This window comes from Scaptodrosophila lebanonensis, unplaced genomic scaffold (genome assembly GCF_003285725.1).
Source record: "Scaptodrosophila lebanonensis strain 11010-0011.00,11010-0021.00 unplaced genomic scaffold, SlebRS2 tig00000123-arrow-arrow-pilon, whole genome shotgun sequence".
Classification (NCBI taxonomy): domain Eukaryota; kingdom Metazoa; phylum Arthropoda; class Insecta; order Diptera; family Drosophilidae; genus Scaptodrosophila; species Scaptodrosophila lebanonensis.
Genome location: NW_022060581.1, coordinates 1,779,491 through 1,804,043, shown reverse-complemented (window position 1 = coordinate 1,804,043; position 24,553 = coordinate 1,779,491). Strand labels below are relative to the sequence as shown.

Below are 24,553 nucleotides of genomic sequence, written 5' to 3'. Positions count from 1 at the left end.
TATGGAGGTTCATACAAACAAACAGTTTGGCAGGCTTAAGAAATATGTATGTGCGTGTATACAAAGCTTAGCCGCACTGAAGCGCTTATTAGGAATGTCTTGGAATAGTATAAATCCTTTCATTTATCATTAAATTGAGAAACTGCAGGGTAGCCTTCAAATGAAACGCTGTGCAGCGGATGAGTCCCTTTGAATTTAGCTGATTTTGTAGCGAGCGCCGAAAGCAGAAATAAAAACAAAAGCAAACAGATAGATAGATATATAGTATAGGTATGTATGTTGGTATGTTTGTATAAATAAAAGGCAGCCGCGTGGAGTTGCGTCGGCAAAGACAACAGTCAATAAAGCCGACACCAGACTCCAACTACTTACTACCGGAGTCGTATCGTGTGTGGGAAAGGGGACAACCTCTAGTTGTTGTTGTTGTTTCTGTTGTTGTCGTCGTCTAACGGGCAAGAATCGAGCGCGGCTATAGCTCAGCGAGGAGGCGACGGCTCTGGCTATTATATCGCCACATCGGTGGATACGAATGTTGCAGCAACAGCAGCAGCAGCAGCAGCGCGGCAAAAATAGCCAAAGCCAACATGGCGGATGTTGCATGGAATTTATTTTTGCTTTAAAGTAAAGAATTTTTTGAATTCCTAAACGTTGAAAAATGTTGAAAACGGCAAAACAAAGTATTTACGTGTGTGTGTGTGTGTGTGTGTGTGTGTGTATCGAAGCCGAATACTTTCAAGACGCTACCAAAAGGCAAAAGGCAGCAACAACAACAACAACACCGACAGGGGCAAGAGACGTGCGACCGAGCGAGCGGCAATCGCACTTAAATGACAGCAACAGCTGAAGCGGCGACGCGGCTGTGAAGACTGAAACGCTGGCTGGCTCCAAAGGGTGGGGTGGGGTGGTGTGGAATGTCATGACATGGGCGGGGGGGCTCTGGAGAGAGGCACGTAGGGAGGGTTGCAGCTACAACGCAGGCTACACTCAGGAAAAGAAAACTCAAAAAAAACGCCCTTAAAACAAATTAAATAAATAAAATGCAATTAAGTTAATGGAAGAAAATTTGCCCCTAAATTGAGGTGAAATTTGTAATATCTTCTTGTTATTTCATCTTAATAATAATAATATTTTCTAAATGTGCTGTACATTCTATGTTCATTTAGATCCAGAATATTAGAGTCTTAATCCAACGGCTGGTGATGTCATAAAATTGACGGAAATTCGACCCTAAATTGAGGTGAAATTTGTTAACAATAATAGTTCTTAATCATTATAACATTTTTTAAATTTGTGGGCTATTTCAGAATATTCGTTTCTTAATTCAACGGTTAACAATGTTATAAAATCTTTGAAAATTTGTCCCTACATTGAGTTAAAATTTGTAGTTTCTTAATTTATTAAATTTATTAATAACAATAAGTTTTTCTAAATTTTTGGTGCATTTCTACGTTCATTTTCAAAAGGTTTGTTTCCAAATCCAACGGATGGGAGATGTCATAAACACTACGAAAATTTGTCCCTAAATGAAGGTAAGGTTTGTAATATCTGAATTAACGAACCCTTTTCTAAATTTGTGTTACATTTCTACGTTCACTTTTAGAATATTCGTTTCTAAATCAAAGGAATGCAAATTGACCCGAAATTGATTGAAAAATATTTCTGATTTACAAAAATTTTTCTTAAGTTATAAAGCATTTTTTGGAGTGTACAAAAGCCAGCAGAACGGCGGCAGTTGCGGCATTCAGACAAGAAAGTATCAAATATCAGAGGAAAAAAATATGTGTGGCATGAGATCTGTGCAGATCTCTCTGCCGGCTGCCTGTTTGGCTTACATGCGAAACGAAAAGAGTACAAAATTGGACAAAAGCTTACATAAGAAACAACAACGATAAGCTACTACTGTAGCTATAGCCTTTTCCACACTAGATCAATTACCCAAGTTGCACTTGAAATGGTCGATGGTGATCGGTGCTCGGTGCTCGATGGTCGGCAATCAAGCCTATCGGCAAGGCTGCTAAAAAACCGGCTCGTTTCCAAGATCGATCTTTTCTAAGCTCTGGCATGCATCGCTTGCAGAAAGTAATAGTGAACAAGTGTCTGGGTGGGGGTGAACGATGGCTCAGGGGCAACATGATGGTGGGGAAGAAGGTGGGGGCGGGGTGGCAACAATTGCATATGTTTTGTTCACTGATGCGTTAAGGTTTTATGCGTTCTGTTCTCTCACAGCCAATTCACAAAGCCGGCCAATCAGTGGCCCCGCACTGCCCAGCTTGACCTTCAATTGCCTCAACACTGAGTGTTCAGAACCTGACATATACCTGTCATGTTACAACGTCTATGCTTGTCAAGAAGTGTCGGAGTAAGGTCTTAATGTTCGCTTCGATTTGGTAGCCCCCTTGCTATTCGTAGCTCACAAAAATATCGCAGCTCTAAATTGGATATTCAATAGGGAATATTAAACAACATAATGGCTCCCTTTCTTTCCGAAGGTAGACTGTGAAATACCCTCAATGCAATAAGGAAGAACTCCATTACAACAAACCTTTAGGTACTTGAATGAAATTAAACGTAGAAAGGCAAAAAAAAAGGGATATTGATTAATCTGCATTAAAACAATTAATTAATTAAGCAACCCATCATGGGACATATCTGACTATGAAATGCTCTATAAATAACAAAACTGACTTACATTCTTTATGATTCGCAAGTCACTGAAGTTTTGGTTGACAACATCATCTTAGGGGATTGAAAAAGAAGTCAGGTCAGAAATGAACATTTCTTCCTCTACAGCTAAAGATATTTAAAATTCTGTCTCGGTCATATACGACCGTTTGTATATATTTAACAAACTGTTAGACAAATAATTGAAAATTTTTGGGGTTTCACTCGGAGTCCAGTTTTTTTTTTTAACTCCCAGGACCACCTCTAAGGACCATCCTCTCATCAGATGTTAGTACTTTAGCAATTAACATGAAATTTAACAACATATTGTCACATAAGTAGAAGACACGCTCGGAAAGTATTCCGTTGTTCATGACATGATTCCGTTACATCTCTCAAACCGGAACAACAATCATTACTATTATTATCAACTATTTGGCAAAGATTTACAAATTTTTTAGTTTATTTTATTTTTTTTTAATTTTAGCTTTTCACACTTCTTGCGGCTTTTCTTCTGACACCTGAAAATCTCACAAGGCATTTATTTTGAATACTTTTATAAGTTGAATTAAAAAGCTTAAACAGCGACGATGGCGATTTAGATCGCCAGCTACAAGTATATACTATCTGTAGTGTGGATATCATTAAGATTCGCTTTTTCTATTGCTTAATAGTTGTTTGCATTGCCTGAGTATTGACTCAACAGGATTGGGAAAAGTATACGCAATGAAAATCAATTACAAATCTTATCAAGAGAATTGCCCGAAGAAGCAAGTATTTGAATATTTTATTGAAAATTATTGTTAGTTGATTCGATTAGTTAGGAATTGAATTTTATGTGCAAATACATAAGTGGCGAGCATTGTATTTGTGCTCGCAACGCCATTGGGCCAAGAGCCATTAAGTGATGGAATCAGAGCAAACAAAAACAACAACCGCAAGGTTGAATAAACACACGAGTTTACGGTACTAACGTATGCAATCATTAAGTTTGTTTATCATATGAAAAATTAATTAAAGCTCTTTCTATTCGCCAGTCTCTCCTTTCGATTTCCCGCACGTGCTGAGAACTGCCATCAGCATGGCCAGCTGTTGTGAGGGACGTTTTGAATGGAGAGCTATCATCAAAAATTCAGCGCACTCATTTGTATTTGTAAGGATACAGTGTCAACCTAATGCGAATCAAATTATCGCAATAATTATATTTCGATTTTTGCATTAAAAAAACGCTCATACAACCAACTATAGATTCGATCCGATTCCACTCTGCTTCTCAACTAACGAAGGTTTTAAGTTGCTTTAAAGCCGAGCCTTGAAACTCTCAATAAAAAGCTTGGCTCTGCCAATAAATAAGTTACCATGAATTGTATTGGAGAAACTCACATAGCTCTTAATGTTAAAGAAAATAGAAAAGATTGTAGAAGTCTGACATTACAACGATTTCAATCATGAACGCATTATCTTTTTAAATCCACTCTCAAAGCTCTTGATGTTAGCACAGCAAATATAATAGAAGTCTGAAATTTAAGCAAGTTTAATCATTCATCAATTTTTAACGCATCTTCTTTTTAAATCAACCTTAATAGCTCTTGATGTTAGCAGAGCAAATAGCACAGAAGTCTGAAATTTAACGCATCATCTTTTTAAATCCATATTCTAAATCTACAAAAAAAAAAAAAAAAACAAGATTGAATCAAATCCGTCGACCGTTCTTTCATCATAGATTCATCAACCATTCACCAACTATTCATCAACCACTCTTTATCCATTCATCAACCATTTCTCAACTATTCTTTAAATATTGTTCATTCATTCTTCAACAGTTCATGAACCATTCATCCCAACCAATTGTTTTTGTTCAAGTTGCGACTGAATTATTTTTATTTATCTTCTTTGCATGGCCGGATTCTGCAAAATCCCTAGAGATTTAGGTGTAAATAATTTTCATAACATTACGATGAACGACTTTTAATGGCAGAAGAACAATTTGTTTAACACTTAAGTGTCAGTTAATGGATTGTCCATAATCCTAGTCGCAGTCAGCTCATAGCCGAAAAGTGTCGCACTCGCGACGTTTATATGGGTATTACAAAAAGTAAGTCATTCTTACACAGAGTTTAAGTATTTACTTATTTAGCAGCGTACCAGCCCCACTCTGTCCGGTGATGGGAAACCTCGCAAGTACGGAAATCAGTCAAGCGAATTATTGTTGCCAAGATATTGCACTAAAATCAATCGAGAACATTTGCTTAAGCCTTAAGTGGCAACTACGTGTGGCGTTGGCGTTCGATGGCTTGATGGCTTGACGGCTCAAGCATTTCATTGGACTTGGCCCTATAACCCAAAATTACATAGCTGTCTAGAAACTTACATAATACTCGTGTGGTATATACGAGTATGTATGTACTCGTACATTGGCTTAGCATTTTGTAAGACAAATTCAATTAGCAGTTCTCTGGTTGGGTGGTTCCATTGAATGATTGGCAAAGTAATGCGTCGAAAGGAAAGTAAAATGCAATGTAAAGTGCCAAAGCGTATGACAATTGATGGGCCAAACATACTTGTATATCTACACGTACATGCATAAGTTTGTAGTACATGTATCTGTACAGATGATGGCATAAATATCTTGACAGGTACTTGGAATTTGCGGAAATACTGCTTTTTAGAACGAGGAAGCAACAACAAATAAACATTCACCATAAAAGCATGGACAAAACTGAGGAGCGGCAGAGAGGCGGAGGAAGAGTAATAAATTGGTCAGATCAAATTATTCCTAAATTTAAATTCAATTCAATTTGTAATAAGATGGAAACCTTCTTATATTAACTTTCTGATTAAACCCAGTACATAGTGATTTAACGCCAAATGTTGATCAGGATAACAAGAGACTTGTTTGTCTATTCGCCCGACAGTTTATTCATGTGTGCGTCTGTATGAACCGCGAGAACTTTGACTCCCTGACAGCTACGGACACCAAACTTGGTATGAATACATGACTAACTCATATGCAGATCAAGTTTATTTCAAATCATACATAATCGCATCAAATAATACATAAATATAATATGAGTAGCACCTAATTTCCATCCAGACCTAGCGTTTTTAGCCGCCGTATCCCATTCTTTCTTGTCTTATTTCCTTCTTTAGATAACATAGAAGAAGAAAATCAAATCTATCTTGTTGGCATATCAAAATATATATGTCGACGACTGTATGTACAAAGCATTGTATTGCGAGTGCGAATATTTATTTAAGCAGTCCAGTTGTTGTTTAGACGGGTCTCTATTATTCTAATGATTGGAGGCGCATGGAAATCGGAGGACAATGAGCTGTCGGCTCAGTTGGACGGCAAAGTAAATAAACGGCCATAAAGAGAACACTTTCCGGCAATATCGTAAAAAAATAATTGAAATCGATTAACAACAACGATGCCGCCGCCAACAAGTGCCGCCGCCTTGGCTTTATTTTCCAAAGTCGCGGTCATTAAAAAAAATAAGAAAAATAAATAATAATTATAAAAAAAAGAAGGAAAAAGAAGAGAAGAAACAAAAATCAATTAACCGGCACGAAAACCCAATGAGTAATGCTGATAGAAGGGGCTCGGATTAAATTTCGTATGCAAAACAATATTCAAGAAAATAAACAGCTTGCAATATTTGTAAAAAGCTGGATTGAGGAGTCGACGGCAGCCCCCCATTGCCAATACATATGTATTATGTACTATATATGCAATTATATATTATAAAATATATAGACAAATATGTATTGCAGGTAATTCTAGACATCAGCCATAGACATTGCCAAATTGTAGAAATGCTTTCGGAGCGCGTTTTTCTGTGTGTGCGGCTTTTAATCTAAAAAATGTCCAGAATTCAAAGGGGCCCCTCTGAAATCATATTACCTCTTTCCAGTTTATTGATTTATCTGCATGTTTGAAAGATATATTCGACTTTAGATGACGAACGAGTTTTAGTCTCTTTTTTTTGAGTGGCTTTTGATCTGCAAAATGTGATGCATTCTAAAATCATTCTAAACACCAACCATTTGAGAACACATACATATCGATGATTTATGAATGAGTTTTGATCAGAAAAATATTTATAATATAAAGGAAACACTGAAATCATTCCAGACACCAACCATAGACTTTGCTAAATTGTTCAAATATTTAGTGACTTGGATTTTTTTTCTTTTGTGAGTGGATTTTGATCTGAAAAATGTAATGCATTGTGAAAGCATTTTAATCATAAGACTTGGGAACATCGTCTTTGAGAACATATGCATATCCATATTTACTGAGTGGCTTTTGATCTGCAAAATCGAATGCCTTCAAAAGCAATCTCTCTGAAATCATGCTAAATACCAACCGTAGGACTTGGGAAGACTCTTTGAGAACCCATCTGTAAAATGTATCTTATTCTAAATACCAGCCATATCAAATATACCATACAAATATATAGATATATCAAATATATGCTAAAAAGTCGAAACACCAGTCTTATAGTAGGATTAGGTCAAACAGACAAATAATTTGCACTCAAATTTGTGTAAATTTCATAACTGATTGAACGCCAAGGACACGTCCTTTATTAGTTCGTTGAGGACTGCTAGAAACAAGTACGCAGCTTTTCTTGAAATTCACAACAAATCTTAATTTTAATCCAATCTTTCTATCAGTATTTGCTAATTGATAGAATGTTGGCTTTGAAATAAAACTATCTTCCCCCTAATAAGTTTTAAAAGTAAAATGGTTCCAAGCATGATTGAAAAAATGTCAAGGTGATCATAAAATTTAATAATTGTCCTACCTAGGGCAGATCTTAAATAAAGATTAACGAAAAAGAAAAAAGTATTGTGAAATGTTTTACAAATGATGTTATTTCAATAAAAACTAATAAGAATTCTATACTCTGGTCAAATTTTCTGCGAAATGCAAGCCTATTTTGTAAAACAAGACAAATTTGCATGCAAATTATTTACATGTGTGACCGTATATAGAAATATAGAAATTATGTAACAATCGGCTGACAACTAATACATGTATATCACAAGTATTTGTTGTAGCTACGATTATAGCTACTACTTGTGACTATAATGGCTATTTATACAAATCTAAAAGATTACTTTCTGCACATTGTGGCTGATAACAACAACAGCAACAACAATGGCAAGCAAACCATGAACAGATTAAGCGATGATATCTGTGACCGATGCCACAACAACTGCAACAAAAACAACAACCACAACTAGAACAACGTTATGCGATATGGCATGTTTAGACCCCACGACGACGACCACAATGACTCATTCAAGTTGCTTGATTGGCTCGCTGGCTGGCAAGCTGGCTGGCTAGCTGGCTGGTTGGCCGCTTGGTCGCCGCCGCCGCCGGTAGTGAAAAAAGTAAGAATAATAATAATAAAAGCGCAATAAGAGCAACAACAACTCAACGGCAGCAAGCAAGCAGGAGAAAAAATGGAAACTAATCAACTTTGGCACCTTGCGACGTATATATATGTATATATATATTGTTGATGTTGTTTCGCCTGCAAGCCGACGGCAAACTGCACACAAGTTGTTGGCCAAAAAGCCTCTCTCTCTCTCTCTCTCTCTCTCTCTCTTTAGCTGGCCATAAGGCACACACACAGTAGGTGAGGTTAGGTTATGCCAATGGATCGGTGTTGGCAGGTTCTTGCTGTTGCCGGGTGTTGGTAATCAGTTTGCGGAGCAATTAAGTAATCAGTTAGCAGCTGACTGTGCTCTCAACAAAGGCTAGCAGAGAGGACTTCAGTTCGAATAAGATTGTAAAAGAACGCTCTAGGGGCGGCAAACGAATCTGAGCTGTGATGCCGAAGAGCCAGCCATAATGGCGGCTCCAATAAGTAGGCTTCAGTTCTTTGCTAACCTTTGAACCTGCATCATAGCCAGAACTCCCAAAAGCACTGACCACAGACTTCAAGATCCCGATCTGCCGTTCAATACACATTCAAGAACCTCCATGATTTCTCACTCGCCTGTAGTGTTTGCGAAGAAGTCGTTTAAAGCAGAAGAAAGGAGTATCTGGAGTATCCTTAAACTGCCGGAAATGTTTCACGATCTACCGTTAAAGACAAACTTCAAGAACTTTAATGATTTCATACTTTCAAAACAGAAGAAGAAGAAGCGAATGTGCAAACGATAGATATGTATACATATGTGCCAGAGCCGGAACTCCTAAAAGCACTGAGAACAAACATCAAGATGAACTTAATCCATTCTATTAGGTGATCCAAGAAAAGGACGAGAAAGAAGAAGATTCTTCACTCTAAGAGGTCCCATTCAGTAACACTAATTTAGAGCTTTGCCTTCGGCAGATATTCTGAAGATCTAGTGCAGGTGGATGGTGAGGAATAAAAGGGAGCACAAGACATATATTTTATTCATAAATCCATGCAGTGCATTACCTAATTTTGTAGTTGAGAAAATATTTTTGGATTGTTTCCATTCTACTTGTATTATTTTAGGTAGAAAGAGGAGCTATCTTATAACAAAAATTAAAACAATCATTACACATGCAGAATAAATATTTGATAAGATAAGATATAGGACTGAAAACATTGTATTTAGTTGAGAAACCTATAGTGTTTAGTTGAGAAAGATGACTTAGAAAATATAATAATGCAATGACAGTTTAAAGTCTCTTCAGAGCAATGTTATTATTCTGTTATAATTATCCCCTTTTTTATTATATTCTAAGCATTCTGTACCATGCCATTCCACTCTATTATATTTTATTATTTGCTCTTATATTCTAAGTATTCTGTTCTATTCTTTGTTAGTATTTCATTCCATTGTATTTTTATTTATTCCAAGAACTCTATTCGATTATAAACATTTTATTCTTTTCTAAGTATTCTGTTGTATTTTATTTTATTGTATTCTCTTCTATTCGAAGTATTTTGTTCTAGTCTTAATGTTTCACTCCCTTATATTCTATTCAATTCCCATCTTTTCTATTCTAAGTATTATATTCTACTAATTCCCTTCTATACTGTTTCGTCTTATTATTTAGGTAAGGTAAGTAATTGCTTTCCCATATTTTTAACCATTATTCTGTCCTTCTCATCAAGCACACTTCAAGAAGGCTTTCTTCACTCCACCACCTATTCAAGCTATTTGCTAATTATTTTTATAATTATTAATTATTACTTACAATTATTTGTTGACCCACCTGCAAACAACTTTCTTCCTTTGAACTGATTGTTTGCACCCACACATGTGTTGTGTCACAAAAGCCAAACCTTAGATTTACGCTCTGCAGCTGTGCAACTCGACTTAATAAGCTATTTGGGAGAGGGTTTCGGGAATTGAGCAATTTCCCATTAAAAATCGAAGCCAGGCAACACCCACCAACCCGTTTAAGCGAATGGGCCACATTTTCATTTAGACGGAAACCATTTTGTGGCATTCACCAACAAATGAATTTTACGGCATATGCCCATGATGGGAGCGTTTCAGAAACTGCAGACTAAAGCACATCCCTATCGATCTTGAATGAATTTCGGACTGGAACCAGCCACAGCATTAAGTTAAAATCAACTAGTTTAGAGCTAAACTTTTGTGGTATTATGTCGAAATATATGAACGATTGAATATCCGATTGTAGACTCGGCTACGAAAATTGAATTAAGATCGTGGGATCGCTGAAGAGAAATTTACCACAAAACTTTCCTCTATAACTTACACGTATTTCAAGTACATAACTGAAGCTATATATTTTAATCGTTTTAATATGATAATATATGTACAAGTATAAAAAAGAGCTGAAAACCTTTGGGCAACGAAACCCCCAAACTTGAAAACAATTTGTCGCAATTTTAAAATCAAAGTTTTCTCACAAAATACGTTAAGTATTTTTTAAATATTTGTTAGTAATTTATTAAAAATACTGCTGACAAATTTCCAAACTTTTTTGAAAGCAAAGTTTGTTTAAAGGTTACTTTAGTTTTCGGTTCCCTCTATATGCTGAATTTTGAATACAAACAAAACAGACTCCATCGATGTGAGCAGGAAGAAATTTTCTGATTTGATTATGTTATCCCTTGGAAAGCTTTGTAAGTCAACATCAAACACATACTTGTATTCGAAGAAATTCTGGCCAGTAGTCTTGGATTTTGCTCTTTTAATTGAATGTGAAGGATAGGGGGATTTAAAATCTATTAAAGATAAAGGCGTAGATGAAAAAGTATTATTATGAAACCAAGCAATACAAAATCTGAGGAAAATAAAGCTATATAGTAAATGGCTTAGCCATAAAAAAAAATTAAAAATGGATTTGAAAGGCGATTAAAGTTTAAGAGAGAATTGGAAACACAACCTGTACCTTAGAAGGAGTGCCACAAAGAAGCTTTAAAACTCACTTAATAATCGAAAATGAATGAAGCAGGAAAAAACATGTTGAATACGAAAACGGTGCCAATAATAAATGCCCCCAAATAGATATCAAATTTTCTACTAATATGCTTTAATATGTAGTTTTTAGGTTTTGCAAATTTGTGCATTTTAATCAATTTAATATTTAAGACTTGAACGCAACCCTAGGTTTAAGCGAGTGTTAGCTGTAATTTAAAACTGTATTTAAATCATTTATTTGAAAGTACAACCTTAAATTAAAGAACTTCATTTTAAGTTCATTTCATAAAATCATAAAACTGAGCTTTACTATAGCCCCCAGTTTTTGAACACAATTTTGACGAGACATTTTCCTAAAGTTTGGAATAACTTTTGGTCTTAAATATACGAGTAGTACATGATTAATCGTTTTAATGTTTGTTTAAATTCATGAACATAATAAGGGTTTTTCAAATAATTTTTGGATGTTGGTTTTTACTTACTTTTGTATAGAAATTTTGAATAATCACAATCCATGTTTAGTTGCTGTTTTGGTTGCACTTGTAGTTGGTTTTTGTTGCTGTTGTTGTTATTGTTGTTGCTATTGCTGCTGTTTGTTGTTATTGTTGTAGCATTAAGAAAACTGCACTTGAATTAGAGTGCGGTGTTGCTGTTGCAGTTGTAGTTGCTTGATTGATTGCTTGTGAATTGATTGTGATTGAGAATGCAATGCCATTGACTCGCACTTGAGAATACGGCGGCGGCGGCAGCGACGACGACGGCGGCGGTGCAGAAAATTATAACAACAACAACGTCGATGTCGATGGCGACGGCGATGACGATGACGAACCAAAAAATTAAAGCACACACACTAACTACACACACACACACACATACATGCATGCATGGACACACACATATGCAATATGTATGTGTGTATGTTTATCAATCTGTGCGTGCTGGCTGCGAAGTGCAGCTTGATGGACAAAGTGCGGTTCCAGCTCTGACTTTGGCACTGGGTGGTGGTGGTGCTGCTGCTGGTGGTGGGTGGTAGGTGCTGGTGCCGAAGGGTGTTGGGGGGAGACCAGATTTGTTAGCCGCCGGTATTTCGCAACAACCTTCTGTTGCTCTGCGCTCGCCTTGTTGTTGTTGTTGCTGCTGCTGTTGTTGTCACTGTTGGCTCTTTTTCTTCTTTGGCTAAATTTTTTCTTTCTTTTTTTTTCTGATTATTTTTATTTTGTTTTATTGACACTTTACGAGCGTTGTTGTTACTTAAGATGTTGTTGTTGCTTTTGTAGTTGTTGCATTTTAATGCCACACTTTACAAGCATGTAAAACATTGTGACTTTCGGTTTTTCTTCGTACTTTTTTCTTGCTTTCTTCTTCTTCCTTTTATTTAGTAATTGTTGTTATTTTTATTGCCACTGCTGGCGCATTTATTTCTGTTGCTGTTGTTGTGGTTGTTGCTTTAAATACATACATATGTACACAGACTTTGTTGGCGTTGCATATCTTTGTGCATATACACATATGTATGTATGTACATACAAACATAGATATACAAACATACATACATACATGTAAATATATGTATATATAACGGCGTTTTATCGCTATTTAACTTTTGCTTTTCATTCTACTAGAAGTGGCAAACAGGTGCGCGGCAAATGTTGTTATTGTTGTTGCTGTTGTTGCTGTTACTGTTAACTATCTTATCTGGGCTCCAAAAGTGCGTCTGCATGTGTGTGTTTTTCCTAATTATAAAGAAATAAACATTTCGTACAAATTTGTTTGACATTATTATTCATTTTATTTTGATTCGCGCGTGTGTGTGTGCGCGCGTAAAGGGCGGGCATGTTATTGTTGTTGTTTTAGTTTTGCATTTGTTTTGATTTATTTCATATTCTTGTCACTGCTGCGCTCGCCTCTCTCTCTCTCTCTCTCTCTCTGACGCTCCTCTCTCTCTCTTGCTCTCCTCGCGCTCTCTGTGCAACAGTTGCCCGGCAACTTTGCAACGCGGACGAACGCACTTTGCTGAACTCTCAACACGGGCACAGCAAAAAACAAAAAACAGCAACAAAAAAAAAACAATCAAAAAATTATGTAGAAAAAGTACAAAAATTATGCACACACAACACTTCCGACTTGACACAAACACACACACACAAACGCACAACCGAGCCCCCTACCCCCTTCCCATACACACACATGCACACACTCATTTACAGTTATACATGTGTATATGTAATTTTAATTTTGCTGCAAAACGCGCGCGTCTCTTCTAAATATAAGTGTGTGTTTGTGTGTGTGTGTGTGTGGTGGCGAATTTAACTAAATTTCATTGCCTTGCCACAAACACACACACAAGGGGAGCACACAGAACATGAAGCAAAAAAAAAAAGAAAGAATTAAAATCAACAACTAACCGCGCTGCAAAACAGTTCCGGCGACGGCAACGCGACGATGTCGAGGACGGCAACGCTGACAGCTTTGGGCAATAATTTGTCATGTAAAGATACACATGATGATTTTCTTGGACTTTTTCTTTGACTTTTCACAGAAAAAAAAATATTAAAAAAAAAAGAAACACGCGCGCGTTGCCGCTTCGAAGGAAAGAAATAATAATTGTGTGCGTGTGGAAAAACAGAAGAACCGCCCAGCCACCCAAAACAGTAGGAACAGTAGGTGGTCAGTGGCGACGGCGGTGTCGGTATCGGTGGCGTTTGCGGCGACGACGACGACGGCAGTGGTACGTTGCGGTCGAGAGTTATAGAAACTGACTGATTTATTCTACTTGTTGTTTTCCATGTTTATATCGCATTGCATTTTATTATATGTATTTTGTTCAATCATTTTTACTGTTGTGCTGTTGCGCTGTGCTTAGTATTTATTTGATTTCAATTTTTACGAGCTGCGCCAGCTTTCGCATACAAAACGACGCCAACACAACCGACGGCATAAACAAAACTACCAACACGAAATTAGCTCAAAAAGTTTTGCAGGCAAAAATTAAAACAGCAAAAGTGCTCACTGCGTGCCAGCAACTCACTCACTCACTCGCTCGCTCGCTTGCTCGCTCACAATTGAGCGGGAATAAGGCGAGTGACGCTCGCAGCGCACAGCATTTAAACAGAAGCACACACACACACATAATATATATATATATGTGGCACCACTGTACTGTACAAATGGACCCACAGAGTGCTGAGGGATTGCAGGAGATGTGGGCATGGGCCGTGTTTCATAATGCGTGAGCACGTGAGCTTGTATTTAGCTTCTATTTAGTTTACATTAAAGGGTATTTTAAAAATACTGCACATATGTTATAGCAGCATTATTATTAATTAGTTTATGGCATAAATAAAAGATGTGAGCATAATATTTTGGGGAGATATTTAGGTTTTAGTGTTGTAACTTATAATTAAATATTTTTACGCTTTATAATGCAACTGAAAATTCTATCAATAGGTTAAAGCTTTACACATGTACACTTAATTTTGTTTTCACACCGTCTTCTTTTATACACGGTTCGAAAATTAAAAATTGCATATACAAGTATATTTCTTTAGAGATAAGGAACCAATCACCTATTTTTGCATATGATCAATGTCTTTATTCACACGGTTGTGTCTGGAACCAATCTGCCGTGAAAAAACAAAATTAGGTGTATAACGAATGAAATGTTCACTTTCTAGTTAGTGGTTAGATTTAAACAGAATTATCATTTATAGCCGTATTTTCATGAATTTCGTGCTGGAGCGTTTTTAAAAGTCTAGTGGCATGGCGGGCAGAAATAAGTCAGCCCGTTACCACCTCTAGCATGCAGCTTTAGCTCCCACACTCTGAATGAGTGCTGAGCGTAATACGAAGAGAGCGCGACAGCGAGAACGAGAGACAAATAGTTGGCGATGGAGCGTACGAGTGAGTGAAGTGTCTGTCGCGCATGACTCAGTTTCCGCTACTTGGTCACTTTAATGTGGGGGGCCTGAGTTTGCGCTCAAACATTTGTTGCTGTTCTATTGCTGTTGCGCTTGCACCACTTTGAGACAATTCCCTTGATTTACAACTGTGCAGCTCTAATATAAGAGACACGCTTGCGATAAGAGAGATTACTGACAATATGCCAAGTTTATGCGGCGCCATTTTAACGAAATTGAATGGGAACTCTTGATTCTGGTCCAATATGAACTTAAGGCACGTTATTAAAAATATGACTATTTTAAGCGGTCTGAACTGAAATACCAATCAAAGTGTACTAAACTAATTATGTTTTCTTGTGCGGTTTTACAAGCTTACTAAAATGAATGAAAATCAAAGAACTTGACATACTACCACACTGCATTTAGATGACCACAGAAATTGAAAAAAAAAAAATTTTTTTAATAATTCATTTTTATTTTAAATATTAAATTCAAAGAGGTGTTTATGTAAATTTTGATTGGCAAGAAACTTATATATATATACCTTTAAAACATAAAATTGTTTTACAAAATATAGCATTTCTTATGTTGTGATAAGACAGGCAAATACGATTCATTTGCATACAAATTCTACAAATATTTTCCTTGCCTGACCAGCAAAACAACCAAAATTAAGCAAGAAAATTAAGAAATGATTGCAACAAACAAGTGAACCTTAATAGAGTAGATAAAAAGGACTTCTTTCAGTTTAGGGCGAGCATTTAATGCAGTCTTTTTATAAAATATCAAATTTGAATTTAAAAGAAAACCTTTAAATACTAAAATTAAACGTGTATGCATTTCGAAAATACTATTTGATGAATGTCTATTCAATATTTAAACTCATAGCTTATGTCGTTTTTTTTGGGCCTTACTTCTGTAATACTAATAATAATATAATGGAACTTAACTTAAGCTCTAACTTAAATCGTTGACTGACAAATTTTGTATTGCGAGTTATAGAAATATGCTTAGATTTTAAATAAAACGACATAAATGGCCATTTTAAGTTTTTCCAAATTTGAAATTTATAATAAAATTTACTATTGGAAAAAAACCTAGAAACTGAGGTACTGAAAAAAAAAACAAACAATAACTTCGGTTGATATACGGAAGAAGTGGCATCTGTAGGAATAATAATTTACGATTCCCATCCATCAAAAGACCAACTAATTAATACTGCTAACTAGAAAAGACCCATACACATATGTATAGCCCTCATTATGGTGAGGAGCACAAACTTCTGTATACCTTTCGTATATCTTCCATATCCATTTAACCAAAAGGTGCTTCTGTCAAAACAGCATTCCAGATTTTTCAGGTGTAACGTAAAATATTTTATTGTTTTCTATGTTAATTATGCCTTTATTACTACAATAACTTTGGTGATCACAAAAAGCTTCCCAGAAGAACTAATAGACTAGATTGAAACGAGATGTCGAAACGCAATGCAAAAGCGTACAATATACGGCTATGCATGCTGGATTATACCTCTTTTTTTCTTTATTTATTTATTTATTATTAATTCCTAGTGCGACACGAAAGATTCTTATAAATTTATGCACTAGTCACAAAAACGGAAAAAACGGAATATTTTTTTGTGATTTCCGGAAAAAGTTGATCGTGAAGTGACGGCGCGTGTAAACCTGGGAACGCTCTCGAGTGGAAAAGAAGCGCCCGGCATTGCATACTTACTCGTATAAACAGGCCGTTAAGTTAACGTTTGACTCATTTAGGCGCTGCTGCTGTTGCTGCTGCTGCTGTACCATTGCCTGAAGGTGCGTGGATGCAACTGTAGTGCCTTATGGTAGTGTAGTATATGAGTGGGTGTGGGTGTGTTGTGTGTGGGTGTGTATAGTAAGTCTCAAGGTACGTCACATATGGCCGTCGTCTCACTCAACGCAATGGTTAGGCATCTGTGTCGTTCTCTAGGCTCTGACCATTTGAATATTTGGCGCCATGGCATGAGAAACTGCAACTCTATTTCCATAAGTACGTTTGTGTGTGTGTGTGTGTGTGTGTGTGTTGTGTGAAGGCATAAGCCACACATAGAGGCCGTCCTTTGCAGCCTGCGTAATTGGCGCCCCTTGCATTTTGCGTTTGTTGAACTCACTGCAACTGTCATTGACATGGTTGTGGGGGAGAGGGGGAGCGGGGTTAAGGGGGGACGAAAGCACCCATTTAAAATGCACGCCCCCATAGCATTAATTGCTTTAAATCAAATGAAGCATAACGCACTCTTTCACAACATGGTGTGCCCATAACCCTTGCTAGAGCCGCTTAAATATTTTGTTTTGTTGGGTTAGGTAAGTAATAGACGTAGCTTTATGGGACCACTAACATCATTTTGGATCACTTAGGTTTACCTTTGCGTTCTTTAATTCAAAGAAATTCTATTCTCTAATGATTTTGTTGGGTAAAGTAATAAGTAATACAGCTAGCTTTGTGGAAATCTTATGAGTGCCATAAAGAAAATTTGTCATCATTTTGGGTTCTCGTTCACAACTTTGGTTGAACGGAACTCTTATAATAAAAGATAATGCTAGGAACATATTTATGGAGATATTATCTTTTTAATCACTTAAGATTTTCTTTCAATACTTTATTAAAAGAGGTAGCTTTATCTAATGATTTAAAGAAATATATTTTTGGATCACTAATGATTTATTTTGGGTACATTGAAGATGATGCTTATATGTATTGAAATTCTACTAAGGAAATAGTTTTTAAATATTATTTTCACTTGGATTGTAAATTACAAGTAGTTATCCGATTCCCTTCGAACTAAATTTTTCATCTGTTTAAAAATTCAAAAAATTCACCATCTTTTAATGCCTATTTAGATCGCAGAAGTCTATATATAGTATTATACAAAACAGATAGATTATAAAGCTGAGTCTGAACATGTGTACTATACATATGCAATGAATCTTCAATCAAAAATAATTATAAGCGAAACAATTCTATAATTAAATTTATTCATTTGTAAAATATATATAAATAATCCAGTTTTCTTAAATCTTTTTTGCCCATCTCTTCGACTGTATGAACGTCGACAACTTTTAAATCATAACAGCTAGGCACCTCAAGCTGGATATAACGACTTATCTTATCAATATACAGAGCCGTAATATGCCGCTTAATTTTATATAGATAGCTACCATAGGAACGCTCGGTGCAAAAACTACTCTTAGTAGGGAAAACCAATACCAATAATATATAAACAATGTTTCATCATAATCTGAAGTTTCATCAGACTCGGCGCACTATATCATATGGCGGCCATTGGAATAATTGGTGCAGAAATCAAGTATTCGTATTAAACAATTGTTTTTCTTTTATTATATCGGAACTAATTTTGATATTTTTGTGTTTCTTTTTTTAAATGCCTCGCAATCATCTGAAATTTTATAAAAATCGGCCAGGTACAGGCTATCTAAGAGTCGAGCTGGCACGACTTAACGATTTACTCGCTTTTAATGAACTCTTAAAAGGTCACACAATTAGTATCCAGGCTATTAAATTATTAAATAACTAAATTAGTACTATATCTTAAATGCTATGCGGAGCCAAGGCTATTAAGTCAACGGTGGGATCCAAAGAGATATGCATATATAGTATGTATGAATAATGTATGTATGTACGAGTATGAATGTGTGTTTGTATGTGTGTGTGTGTGTGTGTGTGTGGACAGGTAACAGGAATTATGGTTAATATCCACGTGCGGCCAATGCGCATGTTTTGGTGGGCAGCGCACATTTAAATGCCGCCAACAGAGAAGGATGCGCGCGATTACAGCCTGTGGGGCCACACGAACGAACAGCTGTTCAACGGATTCCACTCAAGCTGGCCTGATTGAGTTGAGTTGAGTGGAGTGAGTGAGAGTGAGACGGAGAGCGCACACTGTAGAGCAAGCGAAAGAGAGAGAGAGAGAGAGAGTTATGAAGCCATTTGAAAGAGGAGGAACAATTCGCAGTCGGCGGCGCCAAGTGAAAATGATGCCATAATGGGCTATAATTATTGACCCATGTGGGCACACACAAACATACATATGTATATACATATATGTACACACGCACGCCTACCATGAAGCTGGAAAATTTTGAAGGCAACTCCAGGCAGCACTCGGCAGTTGGGGGTGGTTGCTGTTGTTGTTTTTGCTGCTGCTGCTGCTACTGTTTCCGCGGTCGTTGGGGTTGCCTTCAAATGCTCCCGACAATGACTTGAGTGTGCGCAGGCAATTGCTTTTGGCTCTTGAGTGATTTAACGCCAATAGACCTGACAGACTGGCAGTACCGTTAAGTCGTCTCCCCCATCGAAGCTCCTGCTGTTGCTGTTGCTGACCCACTCTCTCATCATTATGATGATATGATGATGCGAGAGATTATAATTATGATGATGACGAATCAATCGGACGCAACATGTCAGAAGTTACAAGATTTGCCGGTTTGTTTCTCCCTCTTTTTATGCTGCTGCGGCTGCTGCTGATTCTTCTTCTTCTTCATCTTCTTCTGTTTTCGGCCACTTTTGCTGATTTGATTATTGTTATTGTTGTTATTGTGGTGTGTGCCGCGCGAGGGTTTCGTTATTTGTTTTTGGTTTGTTGCGCGCACACTAAAAATAAATAGTTTTCCACTTAAGGGGCAGAATCGGAAAAATAAAACGATTCGAATGCAAGAGTGGCGCGCTAGACCGATTCTTACATACCCTGTAATTGGCACAGACATTTTTGCATTTCTTATTCAAAATCGTTCTACAGATTAATAGATATTCTGTTATTTTCTAGATTCTGCAATTAAATTGTTGAGCTGCTTTGCAAGGAGGATTGGAAACATTATTTTTTCTATCAATCCAACACAAAATACAATCGAATTTTAAACACAAATAGCCTTCGAGGGACAATTTAAGAGACAATTTGATCCGCAAATGAAAAGAAATCAATTATAGGTTGTTTGAGACAACTTTTACCGAAACCTTCTGAAAAGAAACATAATTTGAGCAAACTTTTGTTGTTACCTACTTTTTAAGATTTGGCTTAACAGAAATTTGTTGAACCCAAAATGATTATAATTATTAAACTTAGTTTCTTTTGTGATTATCGTGGCTATTAACTGATTAATTTCCTGCGGATCTACAATATCGAGCATAATGTTAGGTGTCTGAAGAAATGAAGGAAATTATATGACTATTGCGACGAACATACCAAGTCTGTTCAGCTCTTCAAACAAAAGAAGAAATTTCGCATCGTGCTAACAGCTATTCGAGTTATAAAGTAAAGCAGTTTCCAAGCAGTGCGGAGCAAGATACATATGTTCGCCTGTTTGTTTCATCGTACGAGCATCTGTTCGAAGGTATGAACATCCTAGTTTTTGAGCTCTAATAGCTAGGGATGGCAAACAAACAGGTAAGTCTACAAGTGGCAAAAGGTACATGTATTGTAATTAAGACCTTTAATTAATTATACACTATATATATAATTATATTATTTTTAATTTGTTTGTTTTTTTATCAATAATATTATGAGTTATTTCTTTTCAAAATATTTGGCCTTGTAACCTGCCTTATAAAGTCGCATTGAAGGTGGTGCTTTATCATTACCTGATTGATTTGTGGAGCGCTACGGTTGCAGTGAATAATTCAGGGCTTCCACTGGTGCTTTCAATACATAATTTTATGAATTTTAAGGATATCGAAATGTACAGAACTGCTTTCAACTTTTGAACGCAATGTTTCGATTTTGAAAATATACAAAGTACATCGCAGGAATGCGTTTTCAGTTTCAAAGCTAACGTTTTGATTAATTTAGGAAACGCAGTAGTTCCGTCTATTTGGATTGTGTGTTGGTTTTTTTTTTCAGACCAAAGCTGTCGTCAAAGCATAAATAGGGACCAACAAATGGGCCACAGTTTTTATTAAAGATAAAATGTGCCTGATGACGCCACTCTATTGAAAATTTCCCACATCTGGATTGATGAACTAAGCCTGTTTGTACTTCCCTCAAAGACATTTAATAAGAGAGAGGTTTCACAAACGGAAAGGTGCAGGATTACGTCCCCTTCTCTGCAGCTTCTGTGCAGGATTAAAAACTGGTTACAGACAACATTTTGCGGATCTCCGCCATTTTGTGGAAATGGGAGCACCTCTTGATAGTTCAGAATTTTCGGTTTTTCGAACTAATAGAATTTCTAACCAGAACTGAATACTCTTTCACCCTTCATGCGGAGGAGGGTATTCACAATTGAACATCATTAGGCATTGGGGCTAGTGTGTGTGAGTGTGTGTGTGTGTGAAATGGCTCAGCATGTGTGTGCAGGGGCAGGGATAGGAGGCAGCTCGCTCAGTCCGCAGTCGGTCCGTCTATATATAAACAAGACAAGCACTACAGTTCCGAAACGTACGAAATACAACCAAAAGATGAGATACATACATAAATATACTTATATACGTGTATGTATGTATGTACGTGTATATATCCACACATACACACATACATACTATACTAAGCAGCCGCATCGAGATCGAGCCAAAAAGATGTTCGTATTTTAATGAACGTTTTATTTATTTATATATGTAGTATAAGCATATATAGGTATACTATCTATGTTTGTGTGTGTGTGCATTTGTGTGTATGCATTTAAAGAAGAATATCAGAATCAGATATTGAAATCACTTCATTGAGTTATGCGCTGCGGCTGCTGCCCATAATGTTCATCCACATAGCGAATGATTAATATCGCATTTAAATCCGTTTATTGCCCCAAAAACACGCTCTAAAGTCTAATAGACATGGCAGTTGCAAATTTCGGCCATGCGTATCCCTCGCCCGCCGCAATCTCGTGCCAAAACCAACCTATTGATCGAATCGACTTACATATGTATATATTTTTCAGTATTTTTCGCGTCTTTATTGTTTTGGTAGGCGGCGGAGAAAACCGCAAACAAAATAAATAAATTCGGAAAATTTTTGCAACCAATTTTTCTGATGACGTTGAAAAGTTCCGAAATGGATCGATGAACAATTTATTTACATTTTAAAGGCCTATAAAAATGTTGCCAAACATTAATATTATTAGCATTAAGGATTAATACCTATTGTAAGCAGTTGCATTTCCCCTCCAATAAAACAGCAAATGGGGAAATTATACTTGTATTTGATACATCTTTAAAAAGTCGTCAAGTCGTCATTTGGTTCTACGTATCGTTCAGCTCTCTCTCTTCTTATTTATCACCAAAGGACACAAGATACCTTCGCACTGTATTAGACTTAGAGGCCTCATGGGAAGAAGACTACAAAGGCACTCTACGCATCGCAATGAATGCTAGAAAGCTTTTGGGGTCACTCGGATCTTCGTAAATTGGGATGCGGCGTGTCCTTAAGTCCCTGTTTTGCTCTTTGAATTGTGATCTCAGACTCCGATTGCTGCTACTTCTTTTTCTACGCCTCGCTGCTTGGCCTGCTGCTGGAACTGGCAGCTAGAACTGAAGCTGCTGGTCGTACTTGGTCTTCGACTCTGGTCCTTCAACGTCTTTTCTTTCCCACATGCTCCAAAGCTGAACTTGCAACTCCATTAGCACCAATTACAGCAGAGTTATACGGGTTTATCTAAATACATCTTGTTTATTAATATCCCAAAGAACTGACACTAATGATTCCAGATAACCAGCTCATCTTATTTAAGCAACTTCTTAGCCAAATTTGGGGTTCATGGCCTCTTTTTGTTTTTTAAGTTTTTCAATCCAACTTGTCTATGTCTTTAAAAAAAATTCAGTGGATTGAAGAGCCTAAAAGGTACACGTTTCTTCTTTCATTCATACAGTTATAACAACTAATATGTTTTTCCTACTGATTTCCACCACAAGTTTTGTTTTTAGAATTTATCCAATTTTTAGATACTCCAAATAATATGTTTTTTTTTTTTAGAATTTATCCAATTTTTAGATATAACAAATAATATGTTTTGTTTTTAGAATTTATCCAATTTTTAGATACTACAAATAATATGTTTTGTCTACTGATTTCCACCACAAGTTTAGTATTAGAATTTATCCAATTTTTAGATACTCCAAATAATATGTTTTGTTTTTAGAATTTATCCAGTTCTTAGATACTCCAAATAATATGTTTTGTTTTTAGAATTTATCCAGTTCTTAGATACTCCAAATAAAATGTTTTTTTTTTAGAATCTCTCCAATTTTTAGATACTACAAATAATATGTTTTGTCTACTGATTTCCACCACAAGTTTAGTATTAGAATTTATCCAATTTTTAGATACTCCAAATAATATGTTTTGTTTTTAGAATTTATCCAGTTCTTAGATACTCCAAATAAAATTTTTTTTTAGGAATTTATCCAATTTTTAGATACTACAAATAATATGTTTTGTCTACTGATTTCCACCACAAGTTTAGTATTAGAATTTATCCAATTTTTAGATACTCCAAAAAATATGTTTTATTTTTAGAATTTATCCAATTTTTAGATGCTCCAAATAATATGTTTTGTTTTTAGAATTTACCAAATTTTTAGATACTACAAATAATATGTTTTGTTTTTAGAATTTATCCAGTTCTTAGATACTCCAAATAAAATGTTTTTTTTTAGAATCTCTCCAATTTTTAGATACTACAAATAATAAGTTTTTTTTTAGAATTTATCCAATTTTTAGTTACTACAAATAATATGTTTTGTTTTTAGAATTTATCCAATTTTGAGATACTCCAAAAAAATACTCCGACTTTCAATATAATAATTTATAAAAGACAGGGACATCTTGAATGGATCTCCAAATCTGATCCTTGCATTTAAGGCTCTTTGATGCCAAAAGTAAGATCTAACTGTCATATAGAATTGTGGCTATCGTGATATTTATAAATTTATAAATTCCTCTAATACATCTTTTGCCAAAAGAAATCTATATTCATATGTATATTTATTTTCGGTTTCATCACGCGGTTGTAGAATTGGGAACAAAATAATTTCAAAATAGGCTGATATTGGCGATCAGGTATTTATTTAGTGCCCCACCAAGCACCCCCATTATTCAATTAAATATTTCCAATCAGACATTGAAATCACTTTATTGAGTTATGCGTTACGAGTGTTGAGGCCGCCCATCATGTTCCTACACATAATGAATGATTAATGCGGCGTTGTGATCCAATTTATTGCCCCGAAACACCGAAATACCTTTGAACGTCTAATAGACTTGGCAATTGCAAATTTCGGCCATGCGTATCTCTCACATCTTCTGCCAAAACAGAACATTCCGAGCTCCCACATCGTGAAGAATTTATTAGTTTTATTATTTCTCATTGTTACAAGTATTATTGTTGTTTTCACGTCGCACATCATAAAAAGAAAACATCGCATGTATGGAATATAAAAGCTAGGGACGAATTTTTAATAATTTTCAAAGAAGATTCTTTAAGCAAACTCACTAAGGAAACCTTAGAGGATATAGAAAAGAAGTGCAAAGAATAAAAGCAACCATAGAAAGTATGGAATATAAAAGCTAGGGACGAAATGATGAACGTTTCGGAAAGGTTGCTCCGTAAGAGAGT

At 36.0% G+C, this 24,553-nt stretch overlaps 1 protein-coding gene across 2 annotated transcripts in view; it reads right to left on the bottom strand.

The window, feature by feature from the left end:
* Positions 1-11,589, bottom strand: part of LOC115628748 (protein scalloped) — a 95,099-nt gene extending 83,510 nt beyond the window's left edge. Inside the window, exon 1 of one of the 2 annotated variants that reach the window (XM_030524956.1) lies at positions 11,535-11,589. In XM_030524956.1, coding sequence (XP_030380816.1) covers positions 11,535-11,568 — 34 coding nt within the window. In that variant the 5' untranslated portion in view covers positions 11,569-11,589. The remainder of the gene's footprint in view (positions 1-11,534) is intronic. The other variant, XM_030524959.1, reaches the window with a different exon arrangement.
* Between the last annotated feature and the right edge of the window lie 12,964 nt (positions 11,590-24,553).